Here is a 27078-nt window from a genome sequence, read left to right on the forward strand (position 1 = left end):
AAGTGCATGTTTGGTGGAGTAAGAATTATATTTATGACTATATTATTTATGCATGTGTCACATGTTATTTCTATGGCGTACCCACGGACCAAGTAGAAATGATGCTGCTTTGGTCTCATGCACTCCTTTCAAAATGACAGAATAGGTAATTTCCTGATGACTCCTAAAACCACATAACTGACCTTTGAACCAGAGTCGGGCACACACTGTGAAACGGTCCCAGTTTGAAACGCATGGTCTAAAACGTGAATGGAAACAAAACCATGTGGTTAGGTTTAGGAAAAGTTTACTCTTTTGGGAAAAAAGATATACTTGTGTAACTTAGGTACATAAAGGATAAGTACGACAAGTATGTTACACAAGTTAACTTACTTAGGTCTCCTGGGGGAAAGTCCTGGTTGTTTGACCCAAACATCCATCCCGACCTCATCCTGACAGACTTTGACACTCAACAAACAAACGGAAATATGGGTCGCAATAAGCTGCTTGTAAAAGAGACCTATATGGCTGTTTTGCAGTCGTTTACTTGATGTGTTCAATAAAAACTCTGACAAATGTGTGTCAGTAAGGGAAAGAAACATCATGGAGGGATGCTCAATAAGAAAGTCAGGGATTACAGTATACCTTCCATTTGATGTTGAAATATCACGTTTCGATGCCGCTATTCATTAGCTTTTCTTCAAAGAGGACAATAACTCATTTTCTTAGAAACGATTGAGAGGGAAATAAACTAATGAAAGAAGACATATTGGTATTGTTTTTTATTAGTTAGATTTATTTATCAATCAATTCTCTGATTGATTAACTCGGTGGTTCCAAACCTGGGCTATTGGACTGCTCACTTTTATGTCTAATCCTAATGAATAGTGGACGTTCCCTCTGTAGGCCACAGGCTCCTGTATGCGGCCGGTCATTACACACCAGGTTCTTTGTGACGAGTCACCTCAGAGGCTGCTGCTTCTGTTTGTGGGAGCTGACCTCAGCGTTTCAGTCTCTTCCACTCCTGCAGATTAGATTTACAATGATCCACCTCACATTCCCCGGATGCATTTGCTTTTTGGAAGTCAGATGACCAGCAGATCAATGCAGCTGTTCCCTGCCTGAACTTCCAAAGGGCATATAAAACTGAGGTGACCTGGCCACCATCTTGGAGTTAATGACCACTAAAACAGCCACTCTTATGAGCCACCCTCGACAGCCATTCATCATGCTATTAATTGTCCTGAGGGAGGAATTATCAATATATTCTACTCTTCAGTTTCTAATTCTTTGAGTTTATTAAATGGAAGGCTTTGGCGTTAATGTCTGCCTCTATCTGTTCTCACACTACATCAATGATGAAACTTCTGTTCATATTAAAACCGTAATTGCTTACGCTGACCTTCTCTCACCATTATGTAATTCTGTATGTATCAGAATTGTCTAAAACACTGACAAGACCGTAGCTTGTAACTCTTGTTTATTTCCTGTTTGCTAACACGCCGTATGTGAAGGTGACACTTTGCCGTTGACCACCTGCTGAGAAATATGCTAATTCCTTTCCTTGGCGAGGGTTTGAGGGGACTATTTGTTTCATGGCTAGGTAAACATTTGAAATATATAATGTGCTGCAGTAGCCTTTCCATAATGTGACCGCATTCAATTCAGACATGTGCACCTTTACGACACCTTTACGGAAAGGTGACTTGTGAGATTATTCAAACCCGAGAGTGACATAAAGGAGTTCAATGATGCAGTGCATGTTTGAAAGGGCTAATGTTTACGAATGTACTGCCGCCGGTAACATCACGAAGACATTCTATGACTAACACATGTTGACATGTCACAGTAGGAAGAGCGCAGGTGGAAGTAATAACGATAATAAATAAATCAGAAGAATAATGATGGCTGAATTCCATGTAGTCGCTTCAGTTTCAGGGTTGTGGTGTTGTGCATGTTGGCTCTTTGTCACACTATCACAGTCCTGCTGTGACTAAAGGACTGTAGCTCTAAACACCAAGACATCAAAGAACTACCAGCAGCGATGAAGGCAGACCGTTTCATCGCCTCAAGTTGCCTGTTACTTGGGCAAAAAGTTGCACTTGAACACACCGCAAAGCCTTCAGCCAACGACCGACTAGCACCTGCGTCCTGCACCTGCATGAAAGGACGCAACTCTCCATACCAGCAGCGGTGCGCTCAGCACTAAGCTTCATACCAAATGTCCATGTCGGTGTGACAATACGACGGCTTTTTCAGAAGAGTTTTCCGTTTGTGGCCTTTTGACTTTACTTGTTTCCCTCATTTCGGTTTCTCTTCTCTGGCACTGAATTGCTTAAAGTGAAAAGTCGTTCTCTCACCGACGGGGCTCCGCCGTCGATAAACCACCGACACGGAGCGACTGGCACTAGTTTGTCTGTCGGCACAACGCGTAAACTAAGTGGACGGACACTCTCCAACCATCCGCCTGGTGTGTCAGGGCCTTAACATGCAGTTCCTTCAAGGCGGATGTAAAAGCACACATCTGCTCTGACACACTCACCAGACTTCTATGTTCCCTGCACTTATTTTGGCATGAACAGATCTAACTTACTGGTTTTAATACCCAACCTGCCGTATCCACCTGCTGTTTATCCAGGAAGAAAAAAGTATACGCCATCCAAAAACTACACATGCTGTAACAGCTGTAACAACAATACCTGATTGAAAAAAAACGACTAATTTTGTTTACATTACAATTAGTTTACATTAAAACAAATCATACAAATTGTGAAATTAAGATTTCTGGAATTGATCTAACCTGAGTGATTGTGAGGCGGTGGGGTCAAAGGTTAAACCACGCCTTTGTCACAAGGCTGAAGAAAGGGACTTCTCCTGCTTTACAGGTTGTTTTTTACAATGAGTTTCCAGCATTATAAACATACAAATGGTCAACGCCAACCAGCTTATTCTGCCATTGACTCCCGTTTGGTGGATTGGATGATTGAAGTCTGAAGAAACAAGACATATTGGCAATTTATTCATTGAACAACCAGGAGCCTCAGTAGCGTGTGGAAGAACCAAACACAGCCACAACAGCCTGGCTCCTCCTCCTCATGCTGGTCACCAGCCTGCTCACACACTGCTGTGGGATGCATCACATTCTTCAAAAAACTTTTGTCGCCAGTCAGCCAACGTGGTTGTGTTGGTCACTGTGGCACGGACAGCACGCCCAAACTGATCCCACAAGGGTTCAATGGGGTCGAGGTCAGGAGGCCATTCCATCCTCTCCCACATTCTGCAGGTAGTCTCTGATAAACCGCTCTGTTGGCATTGGCAGAGAAGATTTGGCAAATCTTTCATGGGCGCAACCCACATACTCAGCTCTGCTGCTCATCCCACAAATGCATGTTCCTTATGAATGCTGCATCATTTAAAAATGTAAATAAACCGGCTTTCCAACCGTATAAGATTTACTGCCAAGAAGCATCGTTACAACAGAGAAATAATATACCAAACACTAATGTCCTTACTGTTTGTGCTGTGTTTACATACCGACCTCACCGTTTCAGAACTACAGCAGCAACTTGCTGTTTGACCAAAAGGTTCCCTGACGAACTAAATGCAACAGAGCTTTAAGATGCCTTCAAACTGTCTGCCTCCGTCATCCGTTACGTAAACTAGACTCTTCACAGTCCGGTACTAATACAGGCGTCTCCTTAACGCTGTTATTTCCCCTTCCAACACCACACACTGAACCTGGAGTTTGACTTTCAAGCCATCATTCATAGATTCACTTGTGACGAGTTGTCATGAATGCAGCACTATCACATGGTTGGGAGACGGCCCCACTCTTCCCCACCAGAGGGCGCCATCATACAGCCATGGAGCCGCTGTGAGCAGTCTGTCAGCAGACAAAGAGAGAGATCAGTCAGCAGCATCAGCTGACTTGGATGCTCACGATTACAACGGGCTGATCAAAGAGGAACAATGAGAGTTATCATCTCTCCATGTGGGCCAGCAGCTCGAAAGATGGCTCCTGATCGTCTGATCTGCTGCCAAACAACCAACACCACCTCTGATGCTGTTGGGTTTCCGGTGACAGAAGTGCTCTCAGTGGTGGCCGACTGTTCTGGATCAAACTGCGGATTCTGCTCCAACTCTCAAAAGCTGTACGGCTTTTGTTACACAACATTCTATGTCCATTTTGAAAACGGGAAATGATGATAACCGCTCTTGTGACTTTATTTTGGAAGAGAAGTCTAGCTTTGTGCACTGGACAATTCTTCAAAAACTGCTCACAGGGATCAGACAAATGCAGGCAAGCCCAAAGGAAAACCACATCGATCCGGCTTAAGAGCCCAACCCTCATGACCTGAAGCCTCCGCACAGCATCAGGTGCAGCTTGGTCAGAGCCCCGCCGTCTCACTTCAAATGAAAGGCAACAGTTAAGTGACTGGTATTCATAGGTGAGATTTAGAAATTAGTGACAGTTACAATTCTGGAGCCTCAAATTCTGATTCTGGATGATAAAGAAGCTATTGTTTAAGACTAGAAATATTTCTCACAGTCGCTCAACCTACAGCTGCTAAATCAAACAGTATTGAGCATCATCTGTATTCTTGCACTACTTAAAAAAGGACCAGTGTGGAGCATTTTGGGGTTCTCTTAGCACAAATGTAATACGATATCCTTAACTATGTTGTCGTTATTAATCACCTGAAACTAAGAATGGTTAGCTTACAATGAGCCCTTCATGTCGACATAGGGAGAGTCCACCGTGACGCACCGCCATGTTTATACAGTAGAACAGAATGGACAAACCATCACTGGCTCGAGACAGACTCGCATCTTTCTGGTACGTGAAGGCCACCGTAGTCGCCCGACATACTTGTGAAACTGCATCAATGAGAGCAGCAGTCTGTTGCTCCTGACTAAAGTGGTGTTATTATGGTATGGATGACCTCTGAAGGAGACAGCGCTGCACTCAGCGGCTCATTCTATGGATTCTAAAGAACCTTTTTGGTTTTAAGCATATCCATGTTCATTTTTATACATTTTCATACTTTCCATGTGTCGATGTGTAAGAATCAACTGATCTGAGGACACTTTTACCTCCAAATACCATGAAGCCGCAATCAGACACATCTTGAGTCTCCGAACGTTCAACATGAAGGAGGACGGGACAACACGCCGCGGGATCTCGGTCTTCCTACCGCGTCGGTAATGACGGGTTAGGGAGGCAGCAGGGTGTCTGCTACGCCTCCTTCAAGGAACTGCTGCTGCCGAAGCCCGAGTTGGACTGGAGCCTGTCAAATGACAGTGAGATCCCACCATACCTCCCACTCCCTTTCCCCTCCATCTGTCTGCCGTCTATCTCTTCACCGCCATTCCTCCTCTGCTATGTTTTGTCTGTCGGTTAGTGTTAAAGCAGCACAACTCATTTCACGACTGAGACACACCAAACGGAGACATTCTTATATCAACATGTCTGGCCCTGCCCGAGCTGCCACAAATCTCAGAGACATTGGACAGAAATGTGCATGTGATGCTTCGAGAGAATTTCTGGAATTCCCTCAAGGCATATTTTCAAAATGGCGGGTGGCTTAATCCGTCCCACAGTGCGAACACACAGGGGAGTCTGGATGTGCTGCACTCTGCACTCTATTTCAGAGAACATCTCGGACTAAAAGACGCCCGACCATCAGCTCCTGCTTTAGAGGTGCAGACTTCATTTGCATATTTCGAGAAAACGTTGGGAGCATTTGGACTTTTAATATGACACACTGATAAAAAGCGATGGTTCTCAGACGCCATTTTCTACAGCGGGTAACAATAGAGGTCCCGACAGTATCGCCTCTTTAGCCCTTCCCCTCCCATATCCCTCATCCCTGCTTTGTCCATATCTAGCTCATCCCCTATTTCTCTCTCACCCAACACCCCCCCTCATATATTCCCACCCCCCGTCACATATTCCCACCCCCTCTATCTCTTAACCCCCCCGCTCCCGCTCTCTTCTCCCTCTCCTCTTCTGTCCAGCCCTCCTCTTCTTGCTCCAGAACTGTCAGATGGCATTAGCTCCTTTCACGCTCATGGCCTGTCGGAATAAGCCGTGAACCTCGCCGAACAGCGCCATTCTCCTGCTCCAGTTAGCTCTCCACTCAGCACAGGCTGTTGAGCAAATACCAATGTTATTCACGTTGTGCCCCTCCACTTACACAACACGCCCAAATAAAGGGCAAAGTAAGGCAGGCGGAGAAGGCCATGGCACCGAGTGTATTGTATAACATGGTCACGCTCGCTCATAATCATCAGCTCGTCCCCTCCACTCGAGGATCGACCCACAGCTTTGCTAATATCTGGCTCACGTGGATCAAAAACTGATCCACTTCTTATCTTCTTATGGAGCCACAGGCCTGAAGATGTGTTAAATATATCGTGCTCAGCTTATTTCCCATGAAGTTTCCGCTGCAGGGCAAGTTGTGGTTGGTATTAAAAGCCCACTGTGACCAATAAGCTGTAAAACCTGCAGAACTTTTGATTGTGCGGAGAAACAGGGTAACATGATTCTCACATGGCATACATACATGGAACAGATGCTTCATACAGCCTGGTGATTTTCATGCCAAAGCCTGACCAGTAGTAACTGTGTTACGCTCTGAAAAGATGTCACTATATGTTTCAGATTTCATGGGTAGAGCACCACAAAGTAGAACAGCCAGAAGGAGCCAGGCCACGCTAGCACCCTGAAACTAATGTAAGGCAGGCGGAGCGGAGACTTCTCCTCGTGGCTGTTGTCAGTGTGTCCACACTGATTATCTCTACATCGCATCCAATACTTCTGTGGGTTGAAGATGTGTTGCATGGATAATTACTGTGATTTAGTTTGACGGCCAGCTTGTAGGGGTGTGAATCTTCTGGTATTTCATGATTCAAATTTGATTCAGATTCTTGGGGTCACGATTCCATTAAATATCGATTCCCGATCCAAAATCAACCCTCGATGATAAGCAGAGTGAAGTTTAAGTTACATGAATAAACTTGGTAGGCTAGCTGCCTTTTTATTTATCAGAAAAAAATTTCAAAGATAAATTGTAAAAAAAAAGAAGGTAAAAATGGTATTTTGAGAGATTTTTCTCATCACACAGTAATGCTTGACACAACTTTGACTTGGTCTGTAGGACTACTTTCCATCAGAAGCAATATCTAGGTTCAATTTTAAAAAAAAAAGAACTGACATTTTGTGGAATTATAGAATTGATTGAGAATCTTAGATAAGATGCATGAATGGATTATAACATGCTCCCTTCTGACGTGGGACTATGGACCCTTATGAAGGTCCTCACACATGTAAGCGGTATAAGAGGAAATAACTCCAATAATTGATTATTACATTGTGATATCACAGACCAGTGTGAAGGAATGTTTGTGCGAGGTTAGAAAAACACTGCAAATATGTTGTGAGGGGGCGACTTGCACGAAGGACGCAGTTATCAGCTTGACAAGTAAGCAGAGACAGATTAATACAAATATGAAGAGTATAATTTCTCATCACTCTGTACTCGACAAGCCCAGCATGGAAGGAACGCTTAGAGGCTACTAATCAAAGCAGATTAGCCCCAGCTCTGATAGATGCTACGCAAGCCTGCTAATCATCAGAGCGAGAACCATGAATCATCCAATCGCAGGCAGAGATGAGCAGTGTTTCAAATTACACTTCTGATGGAATGATCTCTGTATCAGTGACCCATCAAAGTGCCTCTTTGGCTTCCATTTGCCTCCTCCAGCCCGTGTCACAATAACTCCTCTGTGTTAGTCGGTGCATATCAAGTGCGGTGAGGAAGGGTGGGTGGAAACACTGGAGCTGCAGAGCACCGGTGCGACTGATCTCCGGCCTGCCTGCCCTGTGATTTAGCATGGGAATGACAGACCTGCCCCTCATTGGGCTTTGGGTGGAGAGCTAATGACATGCTGCGTGGGCTAGCATGACCATTAGCCCACTCTGAGCAGCAGGAGCTGACAGGAACACAATTCTGTCATTACGCCCCGAGGAGACCTCTAATCAGGGAGGCAGGGACACCAGGACAGGCCAGTCGCACTGCTGGCAGTGTGGAGGCAACGGACTAGATTTGTCTTACTTCACCTTTAGGAGAGCATGCTAAACATTTAGCATGATTTAAACCATATTGCTATTTTTTTAACAAGATCCAAGAAGATGTGACCTAGTTACTGCTACTTGCAAATTAAGTGTAATGAGAAAAGCAGCGCATTTCTTTCCCCACCTCTTGACTCTAGATAAATATTGCTGTGTGACTGACATCATGACTCTTCTCTACTAAGACAGACAGTTGTCTGTAGCACATCACATTATCCTGGAGTAAATAGTGGCGTCCTTAAATGTCTTGTTTTGTCTGACCAAGAGTCCAAAGCCCGAAAATATTCAATTTACTAGATACATAGACTGCATAAAAGCAGTGGATGTAGTCGCCATGACTTCATTGCTTTGTAGAGTGCCATTTGGAAGCCTTGAGTAGGGCATTTTGACGATCGCCATCCTGGTTTTAGGCAGTCACCATCTTGTTTTTTTGAGAGAGAAGGGCTAAGTACAACCGAACGCTGAATACACACTTTAAAACGGGCAAAATGACAATTAACTCTCATGTACGGAAAACACGCTGTGAGAGAATTATAGTTCTAAGACTCCCAGACTGAACAACGCCATCGTGAATCTGTCAATCACAGTAAGCCCCGCCCTAAAGCATCCCCTGCTTTATGGTCTGTGTGACTCTAAATGGACCATAATGTACTAAATGAACATCATGCTGTATTGAAGAAGACTTGAAACTAGAGATTGAGACATAAACTCATGTTTACAATGTTTACTGAGGGAATAAATCAAGAGAGAAGTAGAGTCATTTTCTCATAGACTTCTATAACCGAAGCGGTGAAGCGTCACATTTAAGAACCTGAAGGCATGAATTGGTTCTCAAAAACTATCAATTATCAAAATAGTTTCCAATGATCTTTTTTCAATATAAAATTAATGAATAATTGACAAATTGTTGCAGAGAAATGAACATCAACGAACCACCACTTTGCATTTTCTTTGGGAGACTGGTGTACTGCTACTGTGATACAGTCCGACTGTAAGTGTCCTGCTGGCCTTGTGTGACGCTCCCTCTTAAGATGTAAACACTACACGCTGCACCTGCTGCTCTGAAAGCTCCTGCCTGCTCCACATTCTACAATGTTTGATGCTACGTTCAGGTTAACTTGACCGTGTTCCAGTACAACTAGTCAGAAAACGTAATGGTTTAATGGTTGATCCATGAGAGCCATGGACACCACAAGTTGCTAATGCATTACTCTGGTACTTTGCACACACAAACACTGTTGCAACATGTGCACAGTACTGTGTGTACAACCCAATGCAAATAAGACAGAAGTGAAAATAAACAGTTGTATTACTATAGCGGCTTTTATTGTTGATGCACATCTAGGATTTTTAGATGAGATGGTTTGTGAGGTTTTTCTCCAGAGGTTGTTCCAGCTGAAATGTTCTGTTCAAAGTTAACAATGTCCAACATCTGTGCATTTGCTTCACATATGGTAAAATCTCAAATGTATATTTAACAGCAAATCTAAAAGCCTTCTCGAGCTAGTTATATGGCCTTCTAAGAAAAATCGATTGGTTTGTAGCAATAGCCAAATTAAAGTGTCAAACTAAAAGTTTACTAACAAATGTGACATTTTATATTACGGTTTGCACAATAGAGCAACCATTACTTACAGAACACCTATATATTACACCGTCCCTCTCCAACTGATTTATGAGCATCAACACTACTTCACCACATACCAGACACTGTGTGGAACTTCCTGATAGCTGTTAACTTCACTCATCGCAAACTTCACTCATCGCACACTTCAAGAGGATTAAAGCAAACACTGGGCATGATGAGGACACGGTGCTGAAACAGCTTCGTCTACGAACATAACTTCCTGTACGGGTGGAACGCAGGAATGTGACAAGCCCCCATTTTGTAAGCCACAGCCTGAATCCCTGTGTTAATCATATGTTATGGTCAGTACAGGCACATACCTACCTATTGGGGTACTAGGTTGTGACCATATAGACGGAGCCTGAGAAATAACCTGGATTTCACTCATGTAAACCACAACTCTCTGCTCAGACCTGAGCCTGAAGCTTTCCACATCAAACCAGACACGGGGTACAGAGTATCGAGACCCAGGTCGGGTTTCTGTCACAAAGCAAAGAAAGTGGTGGTGGCAGTAGCGGTGATAGCATAGTAAGTAGTGTTGGGGTCTGACCATATGGCTTCAACATGTGCTGTGGGACAAAGAGAGTCAGGCCTTCCCTTTTGCAAGCAAAGGTTTCATCCTGATTGTGGTTTGATGAGCACCAAACCTCCTCTGAAGGAATTTCACATTAGGGTGTGAATTTCCCCCCCCAAAAACTATGGGTTCCTGAAGTCACCTGAATGCACCGCTGCAATCTCATTGGCCGAGAGCCAAGACAGCACCAGGACCCCTGTGGTTCAGCCACTGTTCTACTAAACTACCTGTAGCCCCCACCTCAATGCTTTTCCCCTTCGACCTCCGTCGAGCTAGGGAGCACTCAAACGCTTTTTCCACCGATCCCTCCTGGAGGTGAGAGTATAAACTAAGCTTAATGCTGGATGTCACATTAAAAAAACATCAAACTACAGCATTTCAATCTAGTGACTAGTTATCTTGAAAGATAACCTTCATTAAACTAAGAGTATTCCACTTACCTAGATTACCTTCATTGATTGCAGCTGAGAAAACAGAACCCTTACCAATACACACGTCAATAGAGATGGAATGTCAGGACACATCTTCACTGCTGGTGTTATGTCTGTGCCATGTTGAGGCACTCGGCCTGACTTGTTGAGGCTTGTCCTGCAGGAGGAACAAGTCGTGGTGCGAGCAAATCTGTCAGGCAAGTTTAACAAGTGTACTTAAACAAGTGTAACAATGTTCAGAGTTCATTTACACCATTCTGAAATGTTTTTACAAAATATCAGGTTTTTAGTTTGTAGGAAGTCTTATCTGGAAAGTGACCGTGTACTAATTGACAACAAACAAGATTCAGTTCAGCTGAAATTCTGGGAGTAGATTTGTGTGTCTGGATGATACACGTCTCTACTGATGCTCAACCACATGTCAGTCTTCCTCAGTGATGGCCTTATTAACTATGACAAATAACTTAATTTTTTTCATTGCGTTTTTTGCTTTCCTGTTTTTGTTCTTGATGACAAACCTGTTTGGTGTACCGTGGTTTTGATTTCATGTGTCCAAGAGCTCATAGCATTAAAATGTGCATTCAAAAAGTCAAAAGCATAATTTCCCCCAAAAAAGGTCCCAGTTACTCAGAACAATCTACACACAGTCAACACTTTCATCTCTCTTGATGAAACACATTAACCAGGCAACTGAAACATGCATCGCCAGATACCACGGAGGTGAGTGAGGAAACGTATTCAGAAGAGGTTATAATGGACAAGGTGAAGACAATGAGGGGCAATAGCATCGAGACAATGTAGTACTACCCCACCCCCAAAGGATCACCATACAATGCTCGTTAAAATAGTATTCATTATGTAAAGAAAGTCATGTCAAATAGAACAGGGCATGTGTGAATATTTAACACTGCTTAATAGAAGTCTTGAAAACAGCCTCGGTTGACTTATCCGATTATTCTAAAGGCTACACAACCCCTGCCCTCCTCATCAGCAGCTCAGCCAAATGCTCCTGACATCCTCACACCGAGTGCCCAGAGCGAGGCAGCCTTACGAGGCACAAATGGTGACATCACCCGAAAAACAGCTAAACAAAATAGGCCACAGCTGTTGGGTTCTTTAGGCTACAAATTAGACTCAATATGTCACACAGCATCAGATCACACGGACTGCTGTAGCAATAAGCAGCGCACCGTCTCCATTGGACTGAGCTGCTGCTGTCTGCTTGCTTACTTCCTCCGTTCTGTTTTCAGATACACAGACAGTGCTCATGCTAATTTGCACGAGACGAGGAATAATCAACGGAGGGTGTATTGGTGGGGAATAGATGAATTATAGAAGGATTTAAATAATAAATAGGCCCTCTTCAACCAGACGAGAGACTTGAAAGAGGGGGGTATTCTGGGAGGTAGCGGGACACTTTGTGAAAGCCATCGACTCGACAGAGATCTGGGGCATGTGAATTATACCTTACTAGGTCCATTATTGCTGATCAAAGCATCATATGAGTTTCTCTGTGCAGCCCTTGAGAATGTGCATACAGCACTGCTGTAGTTCCACTTCAACAAGGAAACAGAAGGAAGCCGAGAGAGAAACACCTGGGAGGAACCCGTTAGCATGAAGACATTAAACCTTCATGTAGAAAACAGTTCATGAAGCAGACACTGGATTTAGGTCACATGACTGAGGAAGCTTAGAACATCATTCTTACAGTTATCCTCTGAGAATGTTAAGCAATCCTTGAAGGGATCGGACGAGCCAACCCGGAGACAAATGACGCACAAGGATGAGAGGAATGGGGAGAAGGGAAAGGGTGGAGGACCAGTGAAAAGGGAGTGTCCCCCCCCCACCATACGTGTTGTTTCTCAGACCTCCACTTTGAGACTAAAAATATCCCAGCCAAGCTCTGTGGGAAGGCTTTCCCAAAAACCAACTCAATATTTCACGAGCAGCATGTTGGGAGTATCCGCCCGAAGAACCAACGAGAGTCCCTGACAGACTCCTGCTACACGAGGCAGACCAACATCCCAAGTCTCCTCCTCAAATCGAATGGTTTTGTCGAAGGCCACTGCTGAATGCCACTCACACAAACAATTGAGTGTTCAGGTGAGCGGTTGCCCGGCTCACTCTTCTGTTGCTTTGAGTTCTGAGCGACAGCGGTTCCACTTAGTGTGTCATTGTACTTTTATTCTCAGCAACATGTTCACATGTGTTCACTGCTGCTACAGGGTAAAGAGAGGAAAAATGTAATGCTCAGTACGTCTGCTGGAGAGTCAACATTCACAGAACTGACCAAATTGTTGGTTGAATTTCTTATTTGCTAAAACAATTTTGACATAAAATCTGTAGACAGAGAGGCTACAGGACTTCACCAGCAGGACTACCGTTGTCTGCTCGTTATCGTTCAGGTTCAAGTTGACGCTAATCAGAGTTCTTTTGGGTTCCACTATTGTTTTACTTACTGAATCCATCCGGCACAGAGGCCGACGGCTCTTTAAACAGTATTCAACAGTGGAAGTGACTGCCAGCAATCCTCTCTGAGCTACAGCAATACTACACTTATAAACAGTGACCATAGCTAGTGGAACCTATATGTTCTTGGCAGGTGATGTTTTTCATACTGGCCCTTTATTTACAGTACATATAGGGCCCTATGAAATATCGTTTCCCCGATTCTGTCATTTGTCCTCATAAAGGACGGTAGTGATCCGAGGGTGTTTGAGCCTCTCGTGCCGGTCTGGTGTATCCAGTACCTTCTTCTCCAACAGGGAGAAAAGGCCGTTCTCTGGGGGGTTGGGGTGCTTAAGGATGGTACCAGCCTTATTCTAGCAGCGCTTGCTGTAAGATCGGCTTCAAAAGGGAGAAAGTTAGCCTGCACTGAAACATCTCACCAACAAAGACGGACCTTGACGTTTGTTCAATTCATTGATAAAGTACCAAATTATATGGCCAGTTGCCTCCTGTTGCTGGATGGAGAGGGACTCGTCCTACGTTTAGTCTTTACAGAGCGACTACTTCACTGAGGTCTTCCATTATATGGGCAGTAAATATTTAATGGCATGCTATAAGCATAACATACAGACATACACTAAACTGTTTTTTTTAATCAATGGCATGATTCCTCTCACCATTACAGGAATGGAAATTGATGATTAGTTCAAAACAAAGACAATTTGTGATTAACTGAAAACATCGAGGCGCTAATATGATAACACTTTCCTCTTTTGACGCACACAGCAAACGAGTTTCTAGGACATAAATATTTGGAATACAAAGATGCAGTCCATCGACACGGCTTCATTCACATGCACCCAAACAAGCCTCATGAGAAGCCAAACGTACACCTGAGCAGAAATCTAGCCGTGTTGCAAATGCTTCACCAACAGAACGGTGGTTTCTCTTTTACAATGATTTTAAAAAATCGATTTACTGCAGAAAGCAGATACGTGTGTAAATGCAGTGTGTGTAGCTTTGTTCTGAGCTAACCTACAGATGTAAAGCTGCTACATTGTAATTACAAAGACAAAACAAAACTTGAAGTAAAACAAATGATTTGGCCTGATAGCAATGCTCTCTGATGTCACAGAAGAATAAGACAAAGTGCAGAAGCAGTGTGTGTCCCACCGCGTGTTGAGACACCTCCAGCAGCTCTGCACTGTTTGTGTTGGGTCTGATGCTGCAACAGGATCTGAGGCCCAGGCCCAGGATGTCACTCCTCAGCTGGGTCCCTTGGGACGTCCTCCCACCCTGCAGCTCACCAGCCTGAGGAGTCCCGAGGAGGGGGCTGGGAGTGGTGGGGTCATTTCAGTGACATTCCTGCTCGCCCTCGCATTACCCACTGTGGCCCCGTCCTGACACCCAACCCGAGGAGCCACAGCACTCAAAGTGAAGGTCAAAGAGCTGAGGAGGACTCTGCGAGACGGCCTGATCAAAGACCGGTAGCACCCTCGTGTCTGCTCGGGAAATCTGAGTCCTAATAATGTTCTCAACTCAATTCTCTGGAAAAAGAACTTGTGTCTTCCAGCGCAAACCTGCGTTGTGATTGATTTCTATGGATCAGATACTGAGAAAGAGAAAGGTCTCAAACAATGGAAACCATTTGATTCAGAGCTGAATGAAATGTTGATTGGGAGAACAAATGTGAAAAGCAGAGAAATTGACTGAATCGTGTATTCAAAGGTCAATACCCCGCTCACTACATCAAGTACAATATTCATCTAAGCCAACAAATGCACCTATTTATTTTAGGATTTGAATGACAGAGCTGAAATGAGGGGAAATATTTTCCATTTAGCTGGAGTTTGTGAGCGTTTCATCTTATTGCTCAAATGGCGGCTTTTAATGCCGCAGCATTCATAACCCGTGCTTCTTATCACGGCTCCCTCCAACACTTGATGGAATTTGCCATCACACAATGGTTGGAAAATACACTTCAAAGGCAAGACGCATCTAATCTCCTCCACTCTGCACATTGCAAATTCGCTGTGATAATAAGATCCTGCCATCCCAAGCGTTCTTAGGGATCTGAACCAAGGATGAGAATTTCATCTCTCTCTCTCTCCCAGTGTGGCATCGTGGGGAGGGGGGGGTGGGGGGTGGCTGCAGTTTCAGAGAATCTTTGCAACAGCAATACTGCATATCTGAAGCCATCCCATCCTTATGTAAAAGCCCTATTTTACACTTTTATTCTGCACTGACACACACACACACACACACACACACACACACACACACACGACTGACAGCACAGTGACCTAGTTTCCATGTGGCCCAGAAAGATCAAGCATGACTCCCTCAGAACTGCTTTGGGCACAGAAACCTGGTTCAGTGCATTCAGTTAGGCCAGTGCACATCGGCGAGCAGCCAACCTACCAATCATGCTGCACCCGAGAGCCGTCACTGCTCCAACTACAGCTCGCAGTGCACCGACGTACCGCCGAGATCCAAAACCGCTCAGCATCCGTACCAAAGTCACAAGACAAGTGGAAGTGCGACAGGGAAGGCAGGCAGGAAGCCCTGCAGGTAAAGCCGTGTGCTGTGTTTAGTCTGGCGGAGGGCAGGTTGAGGACAGGCTCGTCATCGCAGGCACAGCTGCAGGACATGCTGCAACAACCCCCACTACCCGACTGCCAGCGCCCTACATACCCCACTGCACCCCCTCCAGGTTATCTGTACACATGGAGAAGGTTATGGATGGAGATGCTATCACAGAGAGCACATTAGCACAACAAAGAGGTGTTTCAGAGAGAAGCCCGCCAGGAGAATTAGCTGATCCCTCACCAAGATGCCGTGTTCGATACAGAACAACATGCTAATTTGAAGACGTAGTGTCGAGTGTTGAGGGAGGAGATGCAATTTGAGCCATGGCCATACGGAAAACAATAAAACCACTGTGAAATTGTGACTTTCATCAACTCCCTCAGAACTTTAAATCTTGTATTCCTTAAAGGAGCAGTCCAACAGTTAAGGAACCCATTAGCTCTGTAAAGCAGAAGCAGGTGAGGAGATCTGTGTCCAGCATATAGATAGCATGTTCCTAGCCTGACCTAGCTGAGCACAAAGACTGGACGCTGGTAAACTCTGGCTTTCAGGTTAGCTTTTGTATTTTTACAGACTGAATGAAGGGCGCATGTCTGCAGAGAGAAAATCTAACTTGATTATCATTCCATTTCATTGAAGGCATTAAATGAAACCTTAATGTATTGCATCAAAAACATTTGAAACATCCAGACACTTTAATCAGCCGTTACACAATATGCTCCAGATTGAATTGCGCGAAGGCTCAAGCCATGTGCATTTCATATACCACAACAAAACCCAACTGACTTATGCAGGAAGCAAAAATACATACAAAATATATCGTTATGGAGTTGTTGGAAGTGTATTTGTTGTATTTTATGGAGAGTTGGTGAGTTATCCCCTGCGTAGCCTTGACCCATCGTTGTAATGGTCGGACAAATACCAGGAATGCACACATTACATTTCAATATTTGGCATAGTTAGCATGCATAATGCTTACACCCTAAAAACTCTTGCATGAATATGAAAGCAGTTCGTAGTAACAGAAATGAAGGGATACGCTAACACACAGCCCCTCATGTCATCAAGACAACCATTCACAATCAGCATTCCGTTAACAACCTTCTCCGTTATAACACACAATGTTGGAAACAAGGACAAACCCAAAGTATGTATAATCCAGCTGGAGTTCGATTTAAACAATTCTGCACCTTTTTTTCCATCACAGTTGTCTACAAATACACTGCGTCCATGCTTCGTGTCTGACAGCAGAAGAAGAAAGACATGCTGGCATCAACGACTCGGCAGTTTGCGATTGGCTGTACAAAGATAAGTCAGTCACACGATTGAGTCTCTAGCTTTGCCGACACAGTGGAGAACACATCCGTGTGGCTCTACATGCAGCGGTGACGGGGTTCAGGTGAGGGAACCACATACGCGTTGATGGCGATGGATGTGATTAGGTGCAGCGACTGCTGTCCTGACATCCGCCACGGTATCTGCTTTAGCATGGCCTCAGTGGTGCTGGGAGCAGCCACACTAAAGGCTCACATGGCAGCGTGTTGCCGAGCGGAGCGCTGTGTGTTATCCAGGTCACAGTTATCTCATCAGGTGTGAATGAAAGCACTTGGCAGCGCTCCAGGCCTCGCTATGCCGTAATCACTCAGGAGGAATGAGAAAACACACATATACACACACGTTTCACTAGAGCTGTGAGGACACTTCAACGAAAGATGAATTCCATATCACTGAAGCAACACACCATGCTTTTACTGGCCCTGAAGAGGCCTCTAGCGCTCGTGTCATGCCAACACTACTTCTGTGGTTGCACTTGTCTTTTGTCATCCCATCAGTGCAGGACGCATCAACTGTCACGCCTGTACGCTCCGGGACCGGATCTTGCTCTCATTGGGATCCGAGCAGCCAGACCACATGCAGAGGTGGCCTGGCTCACATAGAGTTCAGATCTCAGTGAGGTGTGGACAGCATGTGGACACAATCCAGTTTATCAAACAGAGGCCTCCATCATCATCCCCCACACAGGAGCTCCTCTACTGAGGAGGAGAGACCTGCTGTCTGAGTCCAGTTACTGCTGATGAAACAACATTCCAGGATGTAGCTGCTTTCAAATGAATGATTTTAATGAACAAAAAAATAAAAAATAAAAAGTGGGGAATTCTACAGCGAAGAATTTATAAGAAGTCTACTTATACTGTAGGAAGAGTAAGCAGCATCAATAATGTGGGACTGAGCAGCAACACTATGCACTGAAACCTGAATTTGCAGATTTCATATGAAACTAATACTCAAAGCGACATAATCACAACATAGCAAAACAAATATGTTAACATATGTGATTTTTATGTCTATTATTGCTGTTCTAGAATGATTTGTCCAGGCTAAGCCTTGGTTTAGTTCACACTGTTCTATAATAGCATCAATACACAAACATGTTCTCAAAATCAAAACATACAAGGAGCTGTGCGAAGCTCGAACCTAAAGAAAACCATAAACTAAAATATTTGGATTTAAAGATCTCCCTCAGACATCATCTAAAGCTCTACTAGTAAATGAGCTAATATCAGATAATCATATTGATTTATTTTGTCTTACTGAAACCTGGCTGAGTAATGATGAATATGTCAGCCTAAATGAATCAACTCCTCCAAGTCATATCAATACTCACATTCCTCGAGGCACCGGCCGAGGAGGTGGAGTAGCAGCCATCTTTGACTCTAGCCTATTATTAACCCCTAAACCTAAACTAGACTATAACTCATTTGAAAGATTGGTTCTTAGTCTTTCACACCCAACCTGGAAAACAATACAGCCAGTTATATTTGTTATAGTGTACCGGGCCCCAGGGCTGTATTCGGAATTTTTATCGGAATTTTTTCAGTTTTTATCAAGTCTAGTCCTTAAAACAGATAAAGTAATTATTGTAGGTGACTTTAATATTCATGTGGATGTCGAGAACAACAGCCTCAGTTCTGCATTTATTTCATTATTAGATTCGATTGGTTTCTGTCAGAATGTACAGAAACCCACTCACTGTTTTAACCACACTCTCGACCTGGTTCTGACTTATGGCATTAACATGGAAGATTTAATAGAAGAGGGTTCTGTGGATAGACTATCGGACCATGATCTAATAACCTTTGAATTCTTACTAACGGAGTGTACACCGTTAAGCAAGAGTTACTACACTAGATGTCTATCTGATGGTGCCGTAGCTCAATTTAAAGAAGTGATTCCGTCTGTATTTAACTCAACACCATGCTTCGATGTGACGGAGGACTCCTGTGCTGGCTTTAGTCTGACCCAGATTGATCATCTTGTCGACAGTGCTACAAGCTCACTGAGAAGGACACGAGACTCTATTGCTCCTTTAAAAACAGTTGGTAAAACAAAGGAGATTCGCTCCATGGTATAACCCTGAAACCCGCAAATTAAAGCAAACATCGCAAAAACTTGAAAGAACATGGCGTTCCACTAACTTGGCAGAATCTCGGTTACTCTGGCGAGACAGTCTTAAGACATATAAGAAGGCCCTCCGTAATGCCAGAGCAGCTTATTACTCATCGTTAATAGAGAAAAATAAGAACAACCCCAGGTTCCTCTTCAGCACTGTAGCCAGGCTGACAGAGTCACAGCTCTGTTGTGCCGAGTATCCCTATAGACCTCAGTAGCAATGACTTCATGAACTTCTTTAATGATAAGATTATAATTATTAGAGAGAACATTAATAATCTCCTGCCCTCGACCGATCTTTCCACAAATAGAGTAACCTTAGAAAGAGCTGTAAACCCTGATATATGTTTAGATGGCTTTACTCCCATTGACCTTGACAAACTGACTTCAACAATTTTTATGTCTAAACCTTCCAAAGTAGCTGTGATTAAACCTCTTCTTAAGAAGCCCACTCTGGATCCGGAGGTGTTGGCCAACTATAGACCGATCTCTAACCTTCCCTTCCTCTCTAAGATCCTTGAGAAAGCAGTTGCAAATCAGTTGTGACTTTCTGTGTAACAATAGTTTGAGGATTTTCAGTCAGGATTTAGAATGCATCATAGCACAGAGACAGCTCTGGTAAAAATAACTAATGACCTTCTAATCGCATCAGACAAAGGACTCGTCTCTGTTCTTGTCCCGTTAGACCTTAGTGCTGCGTTCGACACTATAGACCACTACATCCTGTTGCAGAGACTGGAACATTATATTGGCATCAAAGGAACCGCACTGAACTGGTTTGGATCCTATCTATCGGATCGATCTCAGTTTGTTTATGTAAATCATGAAGCCTCGATGAAGACCAACGTCAGTTATGGAGTTCCACAAGGTTCTGTGCTTGGACCAATCTTGTTCACCTTATATATGCTTCCTTTAGGCAATATTATCAGAAAACACTCTATAACCTTTCATTGTTATGCAGATGATACTCAATTATATATATCGATCAAACCAGACGAAACCAACCAGCTCGCTAAACTGCAAGCGTGTCTTAAGGACATAAAAACCTGGATGACCTGCAACTTCCTGATGTTAAACTCAGACAAAACTGAAGTTCTTCTACTAGGCCCAGAACACCTCCGAAATCAGTTCTCTAATGATATAGTTTCTCTAGATGGCATTGCGCTGGCATCCAGCAGCACAGTCAAGAATCTTGGAGTTACCTTTGATCAGGATTTGTCTTTCAACTCTCAGATAAAACTTATTTCTAGGACTGCCTTTTTTCACCTACGTAATATTTCAAAAATCTGGCACATCCCATCTCAAAGCGATACAGAGAAATTAGTTCATGCATTTGTTACCGCTAGACTAGATTACTGCAATTCCTTATTTTCAGGCTGCTCTAATAAGTCTCTTACTCCTAGAAAGACTAAAAATCTGGGTGGGACTCTCTGGCACAGCACTTAACTGGTTTGAATCCTACTTGAAGGGCCGAGAATACTTTGTCTGTGGCTCATTACACATCAGAGCTGACTAAAAAGACATGTGGTGTTCCCCAAGGTTCAACACTGGGGCCTCCTCTGTTCAACATCTACATGCTTCCACTAGCTCAGATTATGGAAAACAACAAAGTGTGTTATCATAATTATGCAGACGACACACAAATCTACATAACTATGTCACCAGGGGACTATAATCCCATAAAAGGGCTGGGTAACTGCATTGAACAAATCAACAACTGGATGTGCCAGAATTTTCTTCAATTAAACAAAGATAAAACAGAAGTAATTGTTTTCGGTACCAAGGACTAACAATTGAAAATCACCGCTCAGCTTCAGTCACTGATGTTAAAACCCACAAACCAAGCCAGAAATCTAGGTGTAGTTATGGATTCAGACCTCAACCTGAACAGCCATATCAAGACAATTACAAAATCAGCCTACTATCACCTGAAGAATATATCAAGGATTAGAGGACTTATGTCTCAACAGGATTTGGAAACTGACTGACTACTGTAACGGTGTGTTTACAGGTCTCTGTAAAAAGTCCGTCAGAAAGCTGCAGCTGATTCAGAACGCTGCAGCTCGAGTCCTCACTAAGACCAGGAGGGTGGATCACATCACTCCAGTTCTGAGGTCTTTGCACTGGCTTCCTGTCCAACAAAGAATTGACTTTAAAATCCTGCTGTTGGTTTACAAAGCACTGAATGGTTTAGGGCCAAAATACATCTCTGATCTGCTGCTACCTTATGAACCATCCCGACCCCTCAGGTCGTCTGGGACCGGTCTACTTTCTGTTCCCAGAGTCAGAACTAAACATGGAGAAGCAGCGTTCAGTTTTTCTGCTCCACATATCTGGAACAAAGTCCCAGAAAGCTGCAGGTCTGCTGAGACCCTCAGCTCATTTAAATCAAGATTGAAGACTTTTCTGTTTGCTGCTGCCTTTAATTGAACCACATTCAATTAATATATTAATCAATTTCCTGCATTTCTGCATTTTACTACTGCATTTTATTTCTTGCACTGTTTTTTAATGTTTTAATGAATGTTCTTAATTGTTTTTAAATCTCCTTTTCTTTTGCCTTATGTTTTGATGCTTTTAATGGTTTTATGTGAAGCACTTTGAATTACCTTGTTGTTGAAATGTGCTATACAAATAAACTTGCCTTAAATCTCTCCAGTTGATCCAGAATGCTGCAGCTCGCGTACTAACAAGAACTAAGAGGAGAGATCATATTACTCCTGTATGAGCTTCTCTGCACTGGCTCCCTGTAAAATCTAGAATAGAATTTAAAATCCTTTTACTTACCTACAAAGCCCGAATTGGTCAGGCTCCATCATATCTTAAAGAGCTTATAGTACCATACTGCCCTACTAGAGAGCTGCGATCCATTGATTCAGGGTTACTTGTGGTTCCTAGAGTCTTAAAAAGTAGGATGGGAGCCAGAGCCTTCAGTTATCAGGCTCCTCTTCTGTGGAACCAGCTTCCCGTTTCAGTCCGGGGGGCAGACACACTCACCACATTTAAGAGTAGGCTTAAGACTTTCCTCTTTGGTAGTGCTTATAGTTAGGGCTGGCTCTGGCTTGCCTTGGACCGGCCCATGGACAAACTGGTATAGGCAAAAACTACAGGGGGACTTCCTACACTGAGCACCTCTCTCCTCCTCTTCTTCACCTCAGTCTGTATGCATTGATGTCCCATTAATGCTCATTACTAACTTTACTTCTTCCCCGGAGTATTTGTGCTTTCTCGCCTCACAGGATGACCGCAGTTTTATCTGGACACTGGTTCTTCAACCAGCCATGGCCCTGCTGACACCTACTATGATCTTCATGATTAACATTATTAACCCTATTACCGATACAATTAATGCACATTACTGATTTTGTCTCTTCCCCGGAGTCCTTGTGCTTCCTCTCCTCACAGGCTTCCATGGAGCATGGTTTCATCTGAACCCTGGTCCTTCCTCCTACCATGGCCCTGCTGACTCCAACTGCTAATATCACTTTTATTATTACTCACATTACTATTTCATATTACCGATACCATTAATGCACATTATTGACCTGCTTCTTCACCAGAGTCTGTGATTTCTCGCCTCACAGGTTCCTGTGTATCCGGGTTTACCTGGACCAGGTCTTGCCTCCTGTCGTGGTTGTGTCATACATTGAATGTGCTGTAATTACATTGAATGTGTTGTAATTCACTATCCTGTTCTACACATGACATCATTGCACTTCTGTCCATCCTGGGAGAGGGATCCCTCCTCTGTTGCTCTCCCACAGGTTTCTTCCTCTTTCCTCCCCGTTAAAGGGTTTTTTTGGGGAGTTTTTCCTGTTCTGATGTGAGGGTCTCGGGACAAGAGGATGTCACATGTGTACATATTGTAAAGCCCTCCGAGGCAAATTTGTAATTTGTGATTTTGGGCGATACAAAAATAAATTGAATTGAATTGAATGTTTCAGGACACATGAATGCAAATTGAATTACAGAGTAAAAATTCTTTAAATCATATTTTCCTTCTCCATCATTGATGAATCTATGAATATGCAAGTATGTTTTGATTGATATGGACGTTGTGAGGTGAACATCGAGACTTCTAGAGGCAAACTAACTTTAACAAACTTTGAATCTGCTCACGTCAGTTTGATCAGGACTGTACGGAGGCTCCGCTCAGAGCTGGTCCAGGACTCTCTGGTGAAGCACGTTGCTGCTACCAAACTAGTTTAAGAAGGTGGAACCAATGACATCGACGGCATGACGGCATTTTTGCTTGATAAAAGACAAATGAATACTCAATTAAATTAGTTCAGGTTTCCTGTCAGTTCATTTATCAGTCCTAATCTGATCTCTTCTTTTCAGATTCATCCAAAATTCACGAGTGAATTATAGACCCGATGCTATCACGGAAATGTATTTATTATTTCTTCCCTTTGATATTACGCCTTAAAATCCCTGGTTTCAGCATAGCAGACATGGTACATGTGTACACACACACCGTACTGACTGCACACTGTCCAACCACAGCAGCTCAAACTTAAAGGCGCAAAACTCAGGATGAGAGCAGCGTCACCCAAACTCCACCCAGAGCGGCAGCCAGTCGATAGAAAAGTCTTCTCCTTTCAATGGCCTGAGCTCAGACCAATCACGGCGCCCCTGCCCCCCCCCCCCCCTCGACTCCCAGGCCTTCAGCCAATCACAGCAGCCCCCCTCCACCCATGACTCTATGCGCTGCCGTCCATCAACTGCCTCATATAAAGTGCATGCATGGAAATATGGAGCAGTTCAATAACTTGCGTCGTAGCCAAGCTCGTGTGTGTGTGTGGGGGGGGGGGGGGGGGGGGGGGGGGCTGGGAATGTGTGTGCTTGTTTACCTACGTAGAAGCACGGAAGGAGCGGGGAGGGAGGGAGGGCGAGAGAGAAAGATTTGTAAGGCACGTGTATTTGCTAACTCCTGGCTGAGTTCTACTAGAGGCAGAGAGACCAGATGGAGCGAGCAGAGAGACGGAGAGACGGAGAGAGGAACCGTTCCTGCAGCAACTCCCCAGCCCGTCCACATGCGCGTTCTCCCCGAATATGGAGGCTTTTCGCTCTCGTGTTTGATTTTTTTCCTACCATCCAGTCACCACAGATTCACGCTGCCGAACTTATAGGTAAGTATTTGAACTGCTCGTCCCTCTTCATTTCCAGCTTCACTGATTAAACACTTGCCTTTGCCACTTTCCCACTGGTTCTGACTTAGTTTCATAGTAATGCATGAATTGTTTAAAAAGCTGTAACTACATTCAACAATTTCATTGAAAAGACTATTTCTACAAAGCGAATGTAAAATCCCTGATGTGTGAGAGAGTGTTGGTGCTCGGTACGGTTTGTCTGAAACAGTTATTTGTGTGTATGCGTCACCCGACAGGGGCTCTGTGTGTGGGAGAGTTTTGAAACGGATGCATGTGCGAGAGAAAGAGATGGAGAGATTGTGTGCGCCGGACAAAGTGTGCGAGTGTTCCTGTGAGCGTCTGTCTTTTTGTCTCACGCTTGCTCTGTGGGAATGCGGACCGCGGTAGCCAGTAGCGATGTTCGACTGGGAGGAACTGAGCCAGACAGTAGACAAAAGCGAGCAGGGCCGTCCAGACAGGGCAGGTCAGCCATTAGAGGCTGCAGCGGAGGGACAGGTCAGCCAGCTGCTGCTCCGCTCCACGAGGGAGGGGACAGCCCGCCTCCAGCGTTCGGGTGAGGTTAGGGGTGACCATGCTTCACTGCCTCTCAAAGTGCTCACCTTGCACCTCGCCCTTCCCCACTTTCAGAAAGCCCGCCGTGCTTTGCAGGTCGAAAATCCCAACTTGAGGAATCCATTGAATGTGCTGCGTATAATTACACTTGCATCACTGTGAAAATCCTTCAGCACTGGTTGGCGTTGACATCTGGCCAGGGCCTTTTCTTTTTAAAGCAGCGATGGTTCCCAATCAAAAAGCTGCCGTCAATGACTTGCTCGAGTTAACAAAAAATACTGAGGTGAAGGGAGGAAAATGCAGCAAAGGAAGTGTAGGAGGCGGTTAAATATAGACAGCGCTTAAAGAGGAAGAAGAGGAGAGACTGTAATTTCCACAGAGGATGTTTTTTTCTGTTCCCTTTTTCGTTGGTTTTCCCCGCCGGCTTGCATGGGGGTCGCTGGGTTTGGAATGTATTTAGTGACAGGAAATACTCACCGCCCCGATATTTTTTTTGTCCCAGTCTGCTTTTGTCCAAAGCTCTTAATCCACTGCAAAAGCAGAGTGCGTGAAGGAGTAGCAACAACCAAGAAAAACATCACAGATGTACACCACGGCTGCTGCTGGAGTCAGGAAAACACGTTCACAGACACAAAGGCTTCACATCGGAACGAGCACACAAATGCGTCTGGATTGATAGTTCAGTGATGACCAAGTTACATGCAGCTGCTAGAGGAAGTGAAAAACAAGCGTCATCACTTAAGGTAAAGAACTCAGATTAACCAAAACAAAAACAACCGTGCTGACGGCGGTCTGGGAAACCTTCATTTAAAAACCCTCCGAGGCGCTCCAACTGAGCAGAGTACCACTCATTCTCTGAGATGCCTGTACATGTTGAGTCTTGTTACCAGATACACATCTCAGCCCTCATCACCGGCAACTGAAGTCATACACTCCATAACCCCAATCAGCAGAGCCTGTGTGAAGTCACTGAAACAATTAAGTCTCCAGCCGGCATACAGACATTAATACAAATCTTATAAAACAAAAAATAATGTTCGTAGTCAATGAGGTTTTACCAAACGCTTAAGGATTACAGGAAGCCAAAGTCCTTTGTTGACAGAATGACACCACTTGGACTCTGAGGTGAACTTGAGGGCCTTTCGGTCCCTATAAGGTTGACGCAGCATGTTGGAAACCTGGACGGTTGTGCATGGTCCAGTCGTACTTGTTGATCAGTTAGTAACGTGTGGGTTCAGAGACGGCAGCAGTTGTGTAAGTGGCTCCTGTGACCACGCACCTCGGCGGACTTTGATCCCAGGCGTGGAGCTCTATAAGCCCCTCTGCACCACTTGCTCCCTCCCAGGCCATGTGTACCTGGATTTGAATAGAAACCAGACAGCGATGCGCGCCCCCCTCCCCCCTCCTCCTTCTCCTCTGTCACCACTCCCTCGCGGGACAATGAGGATTTGTTAGTGCTCAGCCGCAAGCCTGCTGACACAAAGCGTATAGCCTCCCAGTCCCCGGCTCTGGAGTGTAGCAAGCCGAAGCACAGGCGGGCAGGACACCAGCAGGGGGGCCCAGAGTGGGGGTAGGGGGAGTGGGGGCAGTTTGCAGGGGTGGGATTAGCAGACAAGAGCTCTGGGTTGGGGGATGGGGGCCTGAAATGAACAGGAAATTACTGCCTTTGATGAGGCAGAGGCAGACTCGCACAGGCTGAACTCCTCCGGGCCCCTTCCCCCGGCCGTAAAAAACCTGTTTGAGCAGAAAATATCAAAACACTTCAAGGCCCCCATGTGTCACTTCCCTCTGGCTACGAATGGAGTTGTTAAGTCCATACGCAGGTGATAAGCAAACACTCGCAGAAGTTTGCGCTTCCTCCCCCCCACCACCCTCCCGAGCCTTTCCCGACCGCTTCCTCAGCCCCTGACCATGTCATGGGAATCCTATTACGCTACGCATCCATCCGGCCCAGTCTTACAGCTCACCCTATACCACACTGCAGGGAGACGGCATACATCAGCATCTATATTTAGCCTTCTGTATCAATATTTCAAAAACCATGAGGGTGTCGAAAACATTGTAAATATGCTGGCATTACATCAAAGGTAGAGGAGCAGAGATGGGGAGATAAACTCAGATAAATCTGGACTTTTCATGCT

General features: G+C 44.5%; 1 protein-coding gene across 2 annotated transcripts in view; it reads right to left on the bottom strand.

The window, feature by feature from the left end:
• The window catches only part of nr6a1a (nuclear receptor subfamily 6, group A, member 1a), a gene marked incomplete at both ends in the record, with an annotated part of 81047 nt that overhangs the window by 22491 nt on the left and 31478 nt on the right, over positions 1–27078 (bottom strand). Inside the window, one exon of one of the 2 annotated variants that reach the window (XM_079270243.1) lies at positions 10755–10778. The exons of the other annotated variant lie outside the window; for it this stretch is intronic. Within the exon in view, the coding sequence (XP_079126369.1) occupies positions 10755–10778 (24 nt within the window). The remainder of the gene's footprint in view (positions 1–10754; positions 10779–27078) is intronic. 2 annotated transcript variants of the gene reach the window in all.

The sequence above is a fragment of the Melanostigma gelatinosum genome (assembly GCF_949748355.1).
Source record: "Melanostigma gelatinosum genome assembly, chromosome: 6".
In the NCBI taxonomy this organism is placed as follows: domain Eukaryota; kingdom Metazoa; phylum Chordata; class Actinopteri; order Perciformes; family Zoarcidae; genus Melanostigma; species Melanostigma gelatinosum.